At 41.6% G+C, this 18256-nt stretch overlaps 1 protein-coding gene across 1 annotated transcript in view; it reads left to right on the top strand.

The window, feature by feature from the left end:
• Positions 1-18256, top strand: part of BLNK (B cell linker) — a gene marked incomplete in the record, with an annotated part of 346417 nt that overhangs the window by 314028 nt on the left and 14133 nt on the right. The window contains 6 exon segments of the mRNA XM_077455234.1: positions 2198-2231; positions 3655-3700; positions 3846-3873; positions 7891-7933; positions 16460-16537; positions 17525-17589. Of these exon segments, the coding sequence (XP_077311360.1) occupies positions 2198-2231; positions 3655-3700; positions 3846-3873; positions 7891-7933; positions 16460-16537; positions 17525-17589 (294 nt within the window).

Genomic DNA, 18256 nt, shown 5'->3' with positions numbered 1-18256 from the left:
CAGCCACTACTTGTAAGAGCTGCAGTATATTAAAAAAAATTGAGTTTTTAAGCCTTTGAAGAAAACATTCTGCGGGTACAGGCCCAGGCCAGCTGTTCTGACAGGCAAAGCTACCTTATTACCACTTTTTGACCACCCACTCACATTGTACTGCAGACGAGCAGCCGCTGTTGGCAAAGCGAAGTACTGGTATGTCGCTGTCCATTTCCGGGCTTAGGGCATACGCAAGCGCAACCCCCACCTGACTCCTTCTGTGATTATACACAGCGGGAGCCTGTCAGCTATCATTGCTCGGGGCATGATGATTGGCTGTGTACATTTACATCCTTAAGCTCTGTGTTCACATTCAACACAGAGCCTCTGTACACAAGGAACTATCTCCGTGTTTCTCATCCCTTCAAAGTAGAAATGAAAAACTTAGGCCCCTTTCACACTGGGGTGGTGCGGGCATCGGCGGTTAAAGCCGCCGCTATTTTTACCGTCGTTTTAGCGGCGGTATGCGGCTGCTAGTGGGGCGGTTTTAACCCCCGCTAGCGGCCAAAAAAGGGTTAAAATCCCCGCAAAGCGATGCGGCAGCGGCGCTTTGCCCAGCGGTATAGCCGCACTGCCCCATTGATTTCAATGGGTAGGAGCGGTGTATTCACCGCTCCAAAGATGCGGCTAGCAGTACTTTTTTCACCGTCCTGCCAGCGCACCGCTCCAGTGTGAAAGCCCTCCGGCTTTCACACTGGAGTGAAAGGGGCCGTTTTTTTAGGCGCTATTTTTAGCGCTGTAGCACCTGAAAACCGCCCCAGTGTGAAAGGGGCCTTAGAGACCATTAGTAAAAAGCTGCACACTACAGATAGTTAGGCACATATTTAACCCCTGGATCACCCTAGATGTCAACTCCTTCCCAGCCAGTGCCATTAATACAGTGACAATGTATAGTATTGGCACTGATCACTGTATTAATGTCACTAGTGATGTCAGTAGTTATCATATTCCTCCCAGTATCAGTTATGCCGCGTACACACAACCTTTTTTTCCATCAGAATAAACTCTGACGTTTTTTCCGACGGAGTTCCGCTGAATTGGTCTTGCCTACACACGATCACACCAAAGTCCGATCGTCTAGAACGTGGCGACGTACAACACGTACGACGGGACTAGAAAAATGAAGTTATAGCTGCCCATGCGTAGTTTTTGGTCCGTCGGAACAGCATACAGATGAACGGTTTTCCCGATAGGAATTGATTACGTCGGAAAGATTTAAAACATGTTCTATTTCTAGGTCCATCAGAATTTTCGAAAAACAAAGTCTGTAGGACCACACACAATCGGCATATCTGATGAAAAGTTTCTGTCTGACTTTTTCTGCTGGAAAGTCCCACCATGTGTACACGGCATTAGTGTCAGATTGTCCGCCACAGTCCCATTATAAGTATTTGATCGCTGCCTTTAGTATTATAAAAATAATAAATACTAGTATATATACCATAGTTTATAGGTGCTATAACTTTCATGCAAACCAATCAATATACACTTATTGGGATTTTTTTTTTTATCGAAAACATGTAGCAGAATACATTTTGGGCAAAATTTATGAGAAGAAATTTTTGCTTTTTTTTATTTTATTGAATAAGTTTTATAGCAGAAAGTTAAAAATATTTGTCTTTTTTTTGTTTATATCGCAAAAATTAAAAAAAATCAGTGGTTATCATAAACCACCAAAAGAAAGCTATATTTGTGTGAAAAAAGTGATATATATTTCATTGGGGTATATCGTTGCATGAACGCGCAATCGCCAGTTAAGGTAGCGCTGTGGCGAACAGCAAAAAAATGGCCTGGCCATGAAGGGAGTAAAATCTTCCGCAGCAGAAGTGGTCAGTACTGCGATTCTTAATATTGGGCACTCTTTCCTTGCCCCCTGCATAAATCCTGCTGGTCAGTGAGGAAGTCCATCATGTGATGGCCAATAGAAATGTGTGAAAGGCAGGAGGTAGCAGCAAGCTCTGAAACTACTATGATGTGTTGGAAATTTCACCTGCCAGAAGTTCTCAGCATTCATTTGTAATTTCAAGGTATTAGAGGTTGCTGTATATATGTTTAGGCACCTTCTAGGTGCAGTGTACTGTATACCTGCAGTATTTTACATTTAAAACATGTTTCACTTGTATATAGCATTCTATTTTCGGAATGTTCTAAATTTCTATTTTAGGAGCCACGGAACACGTGTGACAACTTTGATGATAGTAAGTAACCATGATTTTTATACATTTGTGCAGGCAAAACAAGCTTTGCAAACTTTCTGGATTTTTGAATTTTATTGTATTTTAAAAGTATTACAATTTTATTTTATTTTTAAATTGATAAAACTATACACATATATATATCTCTGGATTGTTTGGACTTTCACTTCCGTCTTTACAGACCTTGAACTTTATTTATCACCAAGTGTGTTTCATCCTTTGTTTTCACTTTTACATGTACAATTTATATATTTTTGTCACTTCTAATTTATGAATCTACAGTATTTGTAGCATTGCACTTTACACTAACTTTAGTTCAGTTTATGTCAGTTGATGTGCTAGCAGCTTTATTTGCCCTCCGAGCAAAATTGCTTACCCTTTTTTAATCATTATTAATACCTACTAAAGTACTATAACCTTTTTGAAAACAAAAAAGATGTGCCAACCGCCCCCAGTAGATATAATGCAGTCACTGAATATTTTATTTTAATTGAATTTCAGATCAATGTTTTCATTCAAGTTTGACATGACTAATGTAAACAAATACATGAGGGTGTGAGAGAGCGAGCGTGTGCATATAGGGGGCAAAAAAAGTGCACTTTTCCTTTAAACCACTTCAGCCCCAAAAGGATTTACCCCCTTCCTGACCAGAGCCACTTTTTGCGATTCGGGACTGCGTCGTTTTAACTGACAATTGAGCGATGTTGCTCCCCAAACAAATTTGACGTCCTTTTTTCCCCGCAAATAGAGCTTTCTTTTGGTGGCATTTGATCACCTCTGTGGTTTTTATTTTTTGCGCTATAAACAAAAAAAACAACAATTTTGAAAAAAACACATTATCTTTTTACTATAATAAATATCCCCCAAAAATATATAAAAAAAAGTTTTTTCCTCAGTTTAGGCCGATGCGTATTCTTCTACATATGTTTGGTAACAAAAAATCACAAGGGGGGAGTGTTTCTAACTGTCTGGGGGATGGGCTAGCAGTGACACCACACTGATCGCTGCTCCCGATTACAGGGAGCAGACGATCAGTGTCCTGTCACTAGGCAGAATGGGAAGATGCTGTTTACATTGGCATCTCCCCATTCTTCAGCTCCGTGAGACGACCGCGGGTATCCCAGGGGCAATCAAGCCCGCAGGCTCGGTCACGGAGCTCATGTCAGGCGTGTGTGTGCATGGCGGGAAATTCAAAGTAACGCACGGGTATGTTACTTTGCCCAGCCATGCCATTCTGCCAACGTATATATGCTGACAGCGGCCAGTAAGTGGTTAAGCAAGGCCTTGTTTCATGTTTAACGAAACACAAAATCCTGGAGTAATTGGTGGTCCCTTCTTGATAAACATAACCTCATTAAATTTCTGGATTTTTATATGTTTGAACAAGAGTGCATAAAAATAAATGAAGGCTTTCTTTTTTAAACAGCTGATAGAAGACCAGAGCCACCCATGAAACCTGCCCCTCATCCCCGGTATGTATGAGTACTATATTACTCAGGTCTACATTTGTTTAATAAAATTGGAAAAACAGGAGTCTTATCCTCCTACTGAATTATTCAGCTACATGTATATTAATCTATTTTCTTGCTTTTTTTTATTTTTTTTATAATTTTGCAGAAAACCAAAACCTGGGCCACCAGCACCAGTAAGTTTGTACACATAATTTAGAAAATAAGCATAGTTTGTAGAACTTGGTAAAGTATAAAGCAGCATTTCTCAGGTTTTTTCATCTAAGGTTGAGTATAAAAATGAGTTTACAGTGAAACAAAAGGCAAGCTGCGCTACCCTACATTGTGCACCTGTGCAACTTGTGATACTTCAAAAAAACATATATGGTTATTCATTGTACGTGTGTCATCTCACTAAACCAAAGTATACAAACCACAAAACGTATGTGCAAAACGTGCAATGTATATAACCAGGTAGAGAGCTCCGTGCTATTATTGAGCTGGAAAAATTCATACAGTGCAAAACAGTCTATTAACAAAAAAGTTCTTCCAATAAAGAGTGAAAGCTCAAATGAAAGTGCTTCAAGACTTTTGCAGCATGTTTTCTGCAACAGAGACCATCCTTGCACAAATCCAATCCACTTTAATGTCACACCAAAGCCATTCACTGCCCCCTACTGGCCTTACTCTCACCAGATCACGTTGACCACCTAAGCATACGATTAGGAAGGTCTTTCGGTGCTGTAATTACTGGTCCACTGGTCAATGTTCTCCATATCCATATAATTAGTAGATGGAAATTGCTGTCATTGTTAGTACTTTTATTTAAAATCACTCAATATAAAAATAAAATGTTACACTCACAATTTTGGTGCCCCCCTGGCACCCAGATGATTCGCAGATTGTTTTAGAGAAACCACCACTGCTCTGGCTGTGAGGGAACCAGCGTGCGTTCCAACTGGCAGACGTACAACCTGTATGCTTAGGTGGTCAACGTGATCTGGTGAGTGTAAGCCCAATAGGGGGCACTGGCCCTGAATGGCTTTAGTGTGACATTAGAGTGGATTGGATTTGCACAAGCACAGTAACTTTGTTGCAGAAAACAAGCTGCAAGAGTCTTGAAGCACTTTTTAATTTGAACTTTGACTTTTTATTGGAAGCACTTTTTGATCATGAACGGTCTTGTATTTTTATACATTTTTCCAGCACAATAATAGCATGACGCGCTTTACCTGGTTATTTGCACATACCTTTGTGGTTTGTATACTTTGGTTTAGTAAGATTAAACTCATACAGTGAATAACTGTTTTTTTTTTTAAAGTATCACTAGTTGCACAGGTAAAAAATAGAGGGTGGTGCAGTGTATCAAACCCCCAGCCCCACCCTGCAGCCTTCTGGGATATAGGCTGTGGGACCAGTCAGAAAGTGCAGCGCACCAGCAAATGGGCTGTGAAGCCATAAGGCTTCACTGCCTGTTTCCCTTAGTTATGATGCCAGAGCCTGGACCAAAGCCAAAGAATCAGCTTGGGGGAGGACATCGCTGGATCCTTATAAAAAAAAGTCAGCAGCTACAGTATTTGTAGCTGCTGATTTTTTTTTTTTTTTTTTGGGGGGGGGGAATGGAGCTCCTCTTTAAGGTCCAACCTAGGCCAAAGGCTAGATTGTCTGTCAGGTTTTATTGCCATCTGTCTTTTGGAGAGTTTCTCTCACTTCCAGTTAGGACAGAGAGTGAGCAGCCACTGGTGTAAAAAACAAATAATGTTGTTAGGGTTAAAACTGACAGGTTTATTCACTTCCCATGCCATCCTGTCCCCGTAACAACCACTCCCTCATCAATTGTATGTGTTAGATAGTAAGTAAGGGAAAATCTCCTGGGTTAGGGTCAGAGGCAGAAATAAAAGCCTTACAGAAATTTGAAGACATACATCTTCCTTACTCTAACCAAATTGAAAAATTTGGCAAGAGCTAAGCTTCAAGATGATATAATTTATTGACTCGCTTAGTAGATGGGAAGCTCAAAACAAATTATTTCTTAGCCATGCTTGACCTAAAAACCTAGTATGTTTTGCAAGCTTTCATTGTAATAACTTTAAAGTGTTAGTGAAAGCTGCCGAAAAAAATAAATTCTTCCTGCAAGACAATGTTATAATGTGCTAGTATGCATTGCATACTAGCACATTATGAAAGTTTTACCTAAAAAGGGGCATGCTGTCTCCACTGACAGGGCTTCCATCTTCACCTGGTCTTCCTTTCAGGTTCACGGATTCTGGCCATTTGCATTGCTGAGCTACAATGACGTCGCTCCCACACATCAAGTATGCCGTCCCTTCAGAGCACATGTGCCAATGACATCATTGGCTGCAGAGATAGTAAATATCTCCTAAGCGGTGCATGTTTAAGAGATATCTTGTGTACCTACAAGTAAACTTCATTATAAGCTTACCTGTAGGTACAAGTGTCCAAGTGTTGTTTACTACCACTTTAACACCAGACTTTCTAATTTGGTAGCATAGATTCAAATGGCTTCCCGTGGTGTATGTGTATACTGTATCTCACAAAAGTGAGTACACTCACATTTTTGTAAATATTTTATTATATTTTTTCATGTGACAACACAGAAGAAATTACATTTGCTACAATGTAAAGTAGAGTGTACAGCTTGTATAAACGTGTACATTTTCTGTCCCCGCAAAATAACTCAACACAGAGCCGTTAATGTCTAAACTGCTGGCAACAAAAGTGAGTACACCCCTAAGTGAAAATTTCCAAATTGGGCCCAATTAGCCATTTTCACTCCCTGGTGTCATGTGAATCGTTAGTGTTACAAGGTCTCAGGTGTGAATGAGGAGCAGGTGTGTTAAATTTGGTGTTATCGCTCTCACTCTCTCTACTGGTCACTGGAAGTTCAACATGGCACCTCATGGCAAAGAACTCTCTGAGAAACTGAAAAAAATAATTGTTGCTCTATATGAAGATGGCCTAGGCTATAAGAAAATTGCCAAGACCCTGAAATTGAGGTGGAGCATGGTGGCCAAGACCATACAGCGGTTTAACAGGACAGATTCCACTCAGAACAGGCTTCGCCATGGTCAACCAGTTGAAGAAGTTGAGTGCACATGCTCAGTGTCGTATCCAGAGGTTGTCTTTGGGAAATAGACGTATGAGTGCTGCCAGCATTGCTGCAGAGGTTGAAGGGGTGGGGGGGGGGGTCAGCCTGTCAGTGCTTAGACCATACGCTGCAACAAATTGGTCTGCATGGCTGTTGTTCCAGAAGTAAGCCTCTTCTAAAAACGATGCACAAGAAAGCCCGAAAAACTGTTCACTGAAGACAAGCAGACTAAGGACATGGATTACTGGAACCATGTCCTGTGGTCTAATGAGACCAAGATAAATGAATTTGGTTCAGATGGTGTCAAATTTGTGGCGGCAACCAGGTGAGGAGTACAAAGACAAGTGTGTCTTGACTACAGTCATGTTGGTGGGAGTGTCATGGTCTGGGGCTACACTGGGGAGTTACAGTTCATTGAGGGAACCATGAATGCCAACATGTACTATGAGATACTGAAGCAGTGCATTACCCCCCCTCCCTTCGGAGACAGGGTAGTATTCCAACATAACATCCCCGAACACACCTCCAAGATGACTACTGCCTTGCTAAAGAAGCTGTGGTAAAAGGTGATAGACTGGCCACACATGCCTCCAGACCAAAACCCTATTAAGCATCTGTGGAGCATCCTCAAACAGAAGGCAGAGGAGCGCAAACTCTCTAACATTCACCATCTCTGTGATGTTGTCATGGAGGAGTGGAAGAGGACTTCAGTGGCAACCTGTGAAGCTCTGGTGAACTCCATGTCCAAGAGGGTTAAGGCATCGCTGGAAAATAATGGTGGCCACACAAAATATTGACACGTTGGGCCCAATTTAGAGATTTCACTTAGGGGTGTACTCTCTTTTGTTGCCAGTGGTTTAGACATTTAATGGCTGTGTGTTGAGTTATTTTGAGGGGACAGCTAATTTACACTGTTATACAAGCTGTACACTCACTACTTTACATTGTAGCAAAGTGTCATTTATTCAGTTTTGCCACATGAAAATAAATAATAAAATATTTTAAAAAATGTAAGGGGTGTACTCACTTTTGTGAGATACTGTATACGCAAATTCATTTAGATGTAGAATTTACAGTTAAAAGTCTTTCCTTCATTTTTCTGCAGAGAACACCTGGTTTCCTTCCGAGAGATGTGAACAGCAACATAGGTAGGTTTGTTTGTAGACTTGTGAGTTTTTGCATTAAAAAAATACAGTGTTGCATAGTTATATGGTTAAAAAAAGACACAAGTCCATCTAGTTCAACCATTAAAAGGGGGGGGGGAATTATACAATCCTATATACACCAGGGACATCAGACCTTTTCCTTTTTGTTTAGGGACATGCAGTGAGGTCAGTGGCTATTGAGGCACTGGTTTGTATCAGAGCCAGATACACATAGGTTACATACGCTGCAAACGTTAGAGCGGGAGCAATAATTCTAGCACTAGACCTCTTCTGTAACTCTAAACATGTAACCTGTAAAAATTTTTAAAGCGTTGCCTATGGAGATGTTTAAGTACTGATGTTTGACGCCATTCCACAAGTGTGTGCAATTTTAATATGTGACATGTTGGGCATCTATTTACTCGGCGTAACATCATCTTTCACATTATGCAGAAAAATCTGGCCATCTAGCAAACAATTATGGTTTTTAGATGTAGGACAGAAGTGTCAGAATTGGCCTGGGTGGCAAGTGGTTAATTACCATAAGTAAGTAATATACAAATAAGTACTATATATTGGTTTAAGGTAATGTACTATATTTTCAAAAACTGTACTAAGCAGGTGGCTTAACGGACAAATTATTGAAGTTTGAAGTTATAACTTCAAACCAGTAATTTCACAGTAAATAAATAAATGATTATGTTATAACATATAGAATAATAATATATGATTTACCTTTTCAGCAGCAGCAGATTCTCATTCTCCCTGTGTGGGGAAAACTTGGGATTTTGAGTAAATCTTATACCCATAAACCCATGTTTTTTCCTTGTAGTTAAGAGGGCTGGGCTGGAAGGGACCAGGTGTCTTTTGGACACATGTCCCCTTCTATGACACTGCAGTGAGAGGAGAGCCTCCACTGTAGCATTTTTATTGGACAGCTAGGGCCAGTGGTGCTTTACCATTAGTCAAAGGCTCCAAGCTGTCCATTGAGCTCAGTGCCTCTGACAGAGTCAGAGGCACTGTGAGCTCACACTCTGTCTGCTGCAAACAGTGTGTGCAAGCTTGTATTTAAAATGTTTGCTTTCTGTATGTAGCTTCTGAAAGGATGTACAAGAAGCCCCATATTTCCAGAATCGTAGGTGCCAGGAGCCCCAAATTTTGACCAGTAGTGGGGTAGGACTTACCTACCCCCTAAAAACCTGTAACCCCAGGTCGCTGAGCTACGACCCTCGAAGCTCGATCATTTTTTTTTTGGTTTGTTTGTTTATGGCAGGTGAGGCTCTGCCTCCCCTGACTGCACATCCCTGATATACACAATCCTGTACCTACAGTCGAACCGGAGAAAGGCAAAAGACAAACAAACAGCAAAGCATGATCCAATTTGGTCCAGCGGGGGAAAAAAACTCCTTCCTGATCCCCCTAGAGGCAATCGGATATTACCTGGATCAACTTTACCTACGAATATTAGTATCCAGTTGTATTATGTACATTTAGGAAGGAATCCAGTGCTTTTTTTTTTAACGACTTCAGCCCTGGAAGGATTTACCCCCGTAATGATCAGGCCATTTTTTGCAATACAGCACTGCATTACTTAAACCGACCATAGCGCGGGCGTGCAACGCAGTACCCAAATAAAATTGATGTCCTTTTTTTTCCCACAAATAGTTTTCTCTTGGTGGTATCACCTCTGCGGTTTTTATTTTTTGTGCTATAAACAAAAAACAACCAATTAAATTTTTGATATATATATATATATATATATATATATATATATATATATATATATATATATATATATATGTGTATATGTATTCTGCTATATATTTTTGATAAAAAAAATCCCAATAAGCGTATATTGATTGGTTTGCGTTATAGTGTCTACCAAAGAGGGGATGGATTTATGGCAATTTTTATTATTTATTTATTTTTTACTAGTAATGGTGGTGATCAGTGATTTTTAGCAGGACCGCAACATTGCAGCGGACAGATCGAACACTTTTAACACTTTATTGGGACCAGTGACGTTATTACAGTGATTATAGCTAAAAATATCCACTGATTAATGTATATATGACACTGGCAGGGAAGGGGCTAACACTAGGGGTGATTAAGGGGGGTGTTTCTAACTGTGGGGGGAGTGGACTGACTGGGAGTACAGAGAGATCGCTGTTCCTGATCACTAAGAACAGACAATCTCTCTATACTCCCGTCAGAAAGGAGACTTTACACTGTCAGATCCCCGTTCTGGCTCTCTGTGGAGCGATCGCAGGTGGCCGGCGGACATCGCGGCCACCGGCCATGGGCATCAGCTCTGGCGATGTGGGCGCACCTGCTATAACTATTACACGAAGCACCATACCAGTACAGCGATTAGACCAATAGAGACACCCTACTGAGCTGCCCAGAACCAGCTCTTGAGGGAGTCTATTCAACATTATCACAGCTCTTACTGTGAAGAAACCTTTCAGTATTTGGAGATTAAATCTCTTTTCCTGAAGATGTAAAGAGGTCTCTTGTCCTCTGTGATGACCTTAAAGTGAATAAAACCAAGTTTATTATATGGACCACTTATGTATTTATACATGTTGATCATATCCCTCTTAATCTCCTCTTCTCAAAAGAATAAATTCAGTTCCTCTAATCTTTCCTCATAGTCAAGCTCCTCCATGCCTCTTATTAGTTTGGTTGCCCTTCTCTGCACTTTCTCCAGTTTTCAGACATCCTTTTTGAGAACTGGTGCCCAAAAATGAACTGCATATTCCAGATGAGGTCTTACTAATGATTTGTACGGGGCAAAATTATATCTCTCGCTCTCTTTCTCTCTCTGGAGTCCATACCTCTCTTAATACTAGAAAAGACTGCTTTGGAAACCATAGATTGGAAATGCATGGTATTAGTGAGTTTATGATCTACAAGAACACAAAGATCCTTCTGCACCATTGACTTCCGCAGTTGTATTCTAATATGTATGACGTGTGCATATTCTAAGCCCCCAAGTGAATAACTTTACATTTCTAAGCATTAAACCCAATTGCCATATAGTCGCCCAATTAAACATTGAGGTTGGCTTGTATGTTAGAGACATCCTGTAAGGACATTATTCCACTGCATAGCTTGGTGTCATTTACAAACACTGAAATGGTACTTTTAATCCCAGACCCTATATCATTTATTAATATATTAAACCATAAGAGTCCCAACACTGAACCTTGTGGTACACCACTGATAACCTTAGATCAGTCAGAAAAAGAATCATTACCACTACTCTCGTAATTCTGTCTTTTAGCCAGTTTTCTATGCATTTACAAACATCTTTCCAAGCCTGTAGACCAGGCATGTCCAAAGTCCGGCCCGCGGGTTTTGGATGGCCCGTCTGGTAATTTTGTCATATATATCTTTTGTGGCCCCCAACGAATCCCCAAGCGCCGGGGGCCACAAAAGATAGATATGCTGGCTGCCTTGGAGGGGGAGGGACGAGTGCCATGCATACAGGAGAGGAGTATTTCCTGTTTACACAACATCCTGTGTAAAATGGAAGTCCCGTCTCCTGTGCTGCCATTGGACAACTGTTTTGTCCATAATAGGGGGCAGGACTTTCAATTAAAGAGGCCACCGATAAAAACAGGAGTTTCTCCTGTATGTCTGTTGGTGCTCGTCCCGCCCCCTCCCTGTCTCCTCCAAGGCTGCAGAGGACATGAATCAGGATGCACTGATGGCAATGGTGAATCTGCATTCATGTCAATGTGGGGGCTGCATTCATGTCAGTGTGGGGGCTGCATTCATGTCAGTGTGGGGGCTGCGTTTCACGTCAATGTGGGGGCTGCGTTCACGTCAATGTGGGGGCTGCGTTCACGTCAATGTGGGGGCTGCGTTCACGTCAGTGTGGGGGCTGCGTTCACGTCAGTGTGGGGGCTGCGTTCACGTCAGTGTGGGGGCTGCGTTCACGTCAGTGTGGGGGCTGCGTTCACGTCAGTGTGGGGGCTGCGTTCACGTCAGTGTGGGGGCTGCGTTCACGTCAGTGTGGGGGCTGCGTTCACGTCAGTGTGGGGGCTGCATTCACGTCAGTGTGGGGGCTGCATTCACGTCAGTGTGGGGGCTGCATTCACTTCAGTGTGGGGGCTGCATTCATTTCAGTGTGGGGGCCATTTTAGTCTTTGCAGATGACAAAGGGTGCACTAACTTCACACAGAGCTTCTCCCTACGCTGTGAGCTATAGGAGGGTGCATAGCTGCAGCATATGATTAGCCAAAAGTTTTTAGCTTTGAATAAAATAGAAAATCTCTGTATACCGATGGGGGTATTTTTTTTCACCTACAGCTCAACACGCATCCCTCTTAAATAGATTTTTGCCCTGACCTCTTGTTCTGGTGACAATTCAAACATTTTTGGATCTTTCTTTGTTTTTTGTCGCAGTGATAACATTCAAAACAAAAAAGAGCGCTTAAAGGGTAACTCCTTTTTTGTGGGAAAAAAATAGCAAATAAAAAAAAAATTATATAGCATATACAATTGCTACACAAGTCATATTTTAATTGAATGTTATAAAAAATGACCTTTTAATTATTTCATCAGATTTTTGGGCATCCCCTGCAACAAAAAAATGTATTTTTGGTTAGATACTCCCAAAGTGAAATCATGTCTAAAAGGATACAGACCTTGCCACTTTTCTCATTAGAACCCTGCAAGTGCAGCAGCTGATTGATTATAAAATCCATCCCATTAGATTAAATTTCCACATGGACACAAATGGCTATTTCTTCAGATTAACCAAATGTAGAAATCAAAATTAACCAAATGTATAAATCTTCAACAAAGTTTGTTACAATTCCTGCAATGTACATGGAAAGGGTGGTGCCTTTTTTCTCAACAAAGCGGAGCTACTCTTTTTTTAAATCTCCCCAGCAGGGACACCGGTAGCAATAAAAACCCTTGCCATTCTATCCAAAACAAAATAAAAATGGGTATACATGAACTTTAACTATTTTGAATCTAGTAAAAATACTCAATACTTTTTTTCCTTTGCATAAGGTCCTTTTCAGCATTAAAAATAATTAATAATTTTTGTGGTTAAAAATCAACTTTCAGATAGAATAATTTAGTTTTTAGCACTGTGATATTGGCCAAGAAAGGGCTTGTCGGGGGGGACTGCAGGCTTTCTGATTTAAATAAACACACGTTTATAGGTGTTTTACTAATTAAAGAGGATCTCTAGGCTCCCACCAAGAAATTCCACAGTTTCAAATACCATAGCTTCTAACTTTTAATATAAGGACATTTACCAGTCCAGGGATCCAGCACCCATTGGACATCCGCATTGCAAGTAAGGGAAACCACAGTAAAGCTTTGTGGCTTCACAGCTGGTTTCCTACTGTATGTGGGCAAGTCGAAGCTTTGGGAATGATCCCATAGTCTTCTGGGACCTGTGATGTGTCCTAGAAGGCTGCAGGGGGCGGAGGGAGCCGAACTTCTGTCTCAGATCGTTGCAGCGTATCTGACCAGAAGTAGGAGCTGGTACCTGTCAAAACCAGGTACCCCATCCCTCCTAAAAAGTGGCAAATGTGGCAGTGGTGGGAGAAAAGATGCAAACAAGCAGAATTTCCCCTTTTGGGTGAAGTTTTAAAGTTTAGAGGATATTTTAACCAGTTCCCGACCAGTGCACGACGATGTAGGTCAGCAGAATGGCACGGGCAGGCAAACTGGCGTACAGGTATGTCCAGTTAAAATTGCCGCCCTGCCATCACATGCGCACGCGTGCTGGTCGGGACCCCTGTGAGTCCGGTCGCGGGTCTCGCAGACTCGATCGCCGTGGGGATACCCACAATCGTCTCACGGGGAGGCTGAATGGGGAGATGCCGATGTAAACAGCATCTCCGGGTTCTGCCTACCAACAAGTGACACTGATCTCTGCTCCCTGTGATTGGCGCAGAGATCAGTGTTCACTAACACACAGCCCAGCCCCCCACAGTTAGTAACACGCCCCTAGGACACACTTAACCCCTACACTGCCACCCCCTGGTTAACCCATTCACTGCCAGTGTCATTTACACTGGAATCAGTGCATTTGTATAGCAGTGATTGCTGTATAAATGACAATGGTCCCAAAAATGTGTCAGAAATGTCCGATGTGTCCGCCATAATGTCGCAGTCACAATAAAAAGCGCTGATCGCCGCCATTACTAGTAAAAAAAAATTCCTCATAAAAATGCCATAAAACTATCCCCTATTTTGTAAACGCTCTAAATTTTGAGCAAACCAATCAATAATCGCTTATTGCAATTTTTTTTTTTACCAAAAATATGTAGAAGAATATATATCGGCCTAAACTGAGGAAAAAAGCATTTTTTTATATATTTTTGGGGGATATTTATTAAAGCAAAAAGTAAGAAATAATGCATTTTTTTCAAAATTGTAGCTATTTTTTTGTTTATAGCAAAGAAAATAAAAACCGCAGGGGTGATAAAATACCACCAAAAGAAAGCTCTATTTGTCAGAAAAAAGGGATGTCAATTTTGTTTGGGAGCCACATCGCATGACTGCGTAATTGTCAGTTAAAGCAACACAGTGCCGAATCGCAAAAAGTGGTCTGGTCTTAAGCATGCAAAGTGGTCCAGTCTGAAAGTGGTTAAAATTACAGTAGATTTCCTGCTTATCACTAAAAAGTCTGCAAACTGTCCCCTCCCCCCTCTGTAACCTATGTTAACTAACCTGCATAAAAAAATATGTATACTTGCCTATTTTCAGCCTGCTCTGGTCCAGTCACTTGATGCGGCTCCCCTGTGTCGGAGCAGCAACTGCAGATGAGCGAAAGGAGTGTCGACACCAGCTGCTACATAGGAGCCTATGGGTGACATCACCACTCCCAGATTTCCCTTCCATTATCATGTGCGCTCTCCTCCCTGCAGCTGGCACTCACTGACATGGGATTATGTGACTGGGCCAGAGCTGGCTGAAAATAGGCAAGTAAATACATATTTTTGTACGCAGGATAGTCAGCATAGGCAGCAGGAGGGGGTAAGGGACATTTTTAAACAGAGGTAATGTTAGGCAGAAATTCCACTTAAATAGAAAAGATACCCCACCAGGATTAAGCGCCTCAGAGGCTAATCACAGCGGTACAAAATTATTACTTATGGGACATGAAAATTACAAAAACCATAGACCAAGTGTGTCAGATACAGCAGTGAGTGAAAACCCTAACCCAACCCACCCCCCACTCGAGCATCCCGGAATGTGATAAATATCCTAAATCCACATCACAATTCCAAACCTCCCTTCCACTGGCAGATACAACCCTTCAATTTGCCGCTAGTATAGGAGACTGCTGCCCCGCAAGCCTTGGCCAGGCTAATATATCAAGATGATAGTATAGGATAGAAGAGTCCAATGCATGCATGCAGTCTATTGAACTATAGCCTAAATGCCACCAAATAGTCCCATTCCACCTGCTGTTCTTAAGATAATCAATGATGCAGGTCCCTGCTGTGTGCTAATGCAGGTCCCTGCTGTGTAGTTGGTGGTGGTGTAATAGTAATCAAGCTGAATCCGCATCCAAATGAAGCAAACTATGTTGCCACCTCTAATTCCTCCCATACTCCAATCCCTCTCCTCTGCTAGATCCAATCCTGGAAGGAGAAATCCCTCCATGACCACAGATGAATGGATCTTCTGGAAGGGAATATGAAGGCTGTGGAATATTTCACCGACAAATGATAGAAGCACAAGCATCGGTTCTCACCAACTCTGGTTAAGTCAGGGAGACTACTATCTTTATGTGTGGTTCACTCTGTCAACGTACAGGTGCAGCACTGTCACTGTGCACACCATGATGCTTTGGCTCCACGCCGCAATGCTCAATTCTGCTAAATGGCGTATATACAGTGCTGTCGGCAGTCTATCAGCTGTAGAGAGTTTACAACAACAGGTAGTGTGCTGCCAAAGTCCAATTAATTTCATGAGTCTGGTCAATATCAACAATAGTATGCTGGGCGAGTGGAGGTGCATGTCATGATGCAAGCCATGGAGGGGGGGGGGGGGGGGACTGCCTACAACTGCCTACATGTTTCACCCCTCCCACTACTGGGGCATGAAATTCTATTTAAACCGATTTATTTTATTTTTTTGTACTATGCAGATACAGCCTAATTGTTAAGGGTTATGTTGGGTAAGGATTATTAGCGTTTTGGGTTTCAAGGGAGGGTTAAGGGTTATAGACAGTATAGAGATCAGGGACATGGCGGTACATAGCTCAGTTCACAACATTTTTTATTGTTAAAATCACCATTATCAAAAATGAAAACTAAATAAAAAATGTTTAAAAAGAAACCATTTTTACCATAAACGAAATTACCTTTTGGAGAGTAGTCTATAAAAATAGAACATATACATGTCTTCTTTGTGTGGTTATATTGCTGGTGTGGTAAGTTTTGGTCCAATAAGTTAATCAGGATTTCTGTGTAAGATGTAAACTAAAATGAAAATTTGAAGGAGGAAAATCTTTTTTTTAAATAAACCACTTTATTTTTTTACCAGAAAAACCTTCAGTTATAGAACGTCAAAGGATACATAGTGCTGGATCAGATGTTCCACCAACACCACCGTCAAGGCAAAGTGAGTTTTTAGGGGATTCGTAAAATTCTGCGTGTGTAGGTATATCAAACTGTAACACTAACACAAGAGCAAATCCAGCAATACGTGAAAGCTAAAAAACAAACAGAATCTTGTGAGCTACCATGTGAAAATCTAAATGATAATTACAGATGAATAAAGGACAGCTGCTAGCATTGATCACGTCCCATATGCTCGTGCCAAAAATTATTATTATATTGGTATAAAACACATTAAAGCTGTTAACTACTAATGCTATCCACCAAAAACGGCAATTATTCCAAAGTCAGAAAGTTGACCTTAACCAGAGTTCTGTACGATCCTTTCAGAAATAAGCACACACAACAATATACAATGTCATTGGAAGTGTACTTCCTGAAGTCTGTGTTCTGTAACATCCTCACTTTCTCTCTGCTTCCTGTATCACCAATAGCAGTAATCCATTCAAGGCAAGTTTGAAATTGATTAGTAGTTAGATCACAGAAAAAAATTCCTAGTACTGACATTTTTTTTATCACATCTTCCTGTGAAAGGCAACAGGTCATGTTTTTTATAAGCCTATTAGTAATGGTTGTGCCCAGCTTTTACTACAGCAGTGAATAAAGTTTGCCATGGCATAAATAGTAACTATGGGTAGAACATCCAGTTTTACTGTACCATGGAGGACTTCTCTTTCTGTCTTCTTAGTTCCCTGGTTGTCATTTTCATCCAACAGTTTAGCATAGTACTTTCTAAATTGACCGTCATGCTTGTTCTGGGTCATTCTTCTAAAGTACTGGTCAAAGGAAGGCTAAGCAACTAGCATTTTCAGTTGGAGAACCATTATAGCAACGTGTGTTTATCTCATTATATAGATTTCCTTTAAATTGGATAATGACTAATGGATATTCGTAAACATTTAGCCTAATTCTATTCTATTTCCATTTCCCATGTAGCTAGCTATATAACGAAAAACGGTTTCCCATGTTCAATGTATTCATTTAATTGCAGGCCTTCCTGAGATTGCAAGTCGCTATGTGGTCAACCAAAGTCGACATGGCAGTGTTGTGGAACAGGTATGGGCAAAATAAGGACTAATAATTGTAATTTTTACATTTTTATTCAGTGCAAAATAAAAGATTAGCATATCTGTCACGTACCTAGTAGTTGAGCCTGGAATGCAGGGATCGGCCCCTCGTATCCCCCTGGCTAATGAACCCCTGGAGATGAGGACAGGTATTCAAAAGTTCAGGGGGCACAAGTGCCTGGCAGATGGAGACTGGTCCAGATGAACAGCTGGGCACCGACAGCGAGTAGGTAGAGCTGGTAGGACTGATCTGTAGCAGGCAGGCACCAGTGGATGGACTGCTGGGCAGGTGGTCGTCAGGAGGCACCAGGAACCCAATGGGTAAGCAGAAACAGGAGTATCGGGTACAGGCCGGGTCAGCAGGAATCGGTCAGCAAGGTACAAGGGATGAGGCAGAGACGTGGTCAGACAAGCAGAGGTCGGAGGCAGGCAGCAATGGATCGGAGTCAAGGAACAAGCCGGATATCAGGAAACCAGGGTAACGGGTACAGATTCAGATAGCAAGATCACGGACACGCTGTAGACTGGACAGCACGGGTGGAAGGGAGCCAGTGACTAAAGAAGGCCTTAGGGCGCCAAACAGACGTACGACGGGTCAGCGCGTCCTCGCAAGGGAACGTGCTCCCGTTCGCGACCCACGTGCGCGTTCGTTCGTG

The sequence above is a fragment of the Lithobates pipiens genome, unplaced genomic scaffold (assembly GCF_037356315.1).
Source record: "Lithobates pipiens isolate NorthernLeopardFrog02 unplaced genomic scaffold, aLitPip1_a1.2 Scaffold_25, whole genome shotgun sequence".
NCBI classification, from domain to species: domain Eukaryota; kingdom Metazoa; phylum Chordata; class Amphibia; order Anura; family Ranidae; genus Lithobates; species Lithobates pipiens.
This window is presented reverse-complemented; position numbering and strand designations above follow the sequence as displayed.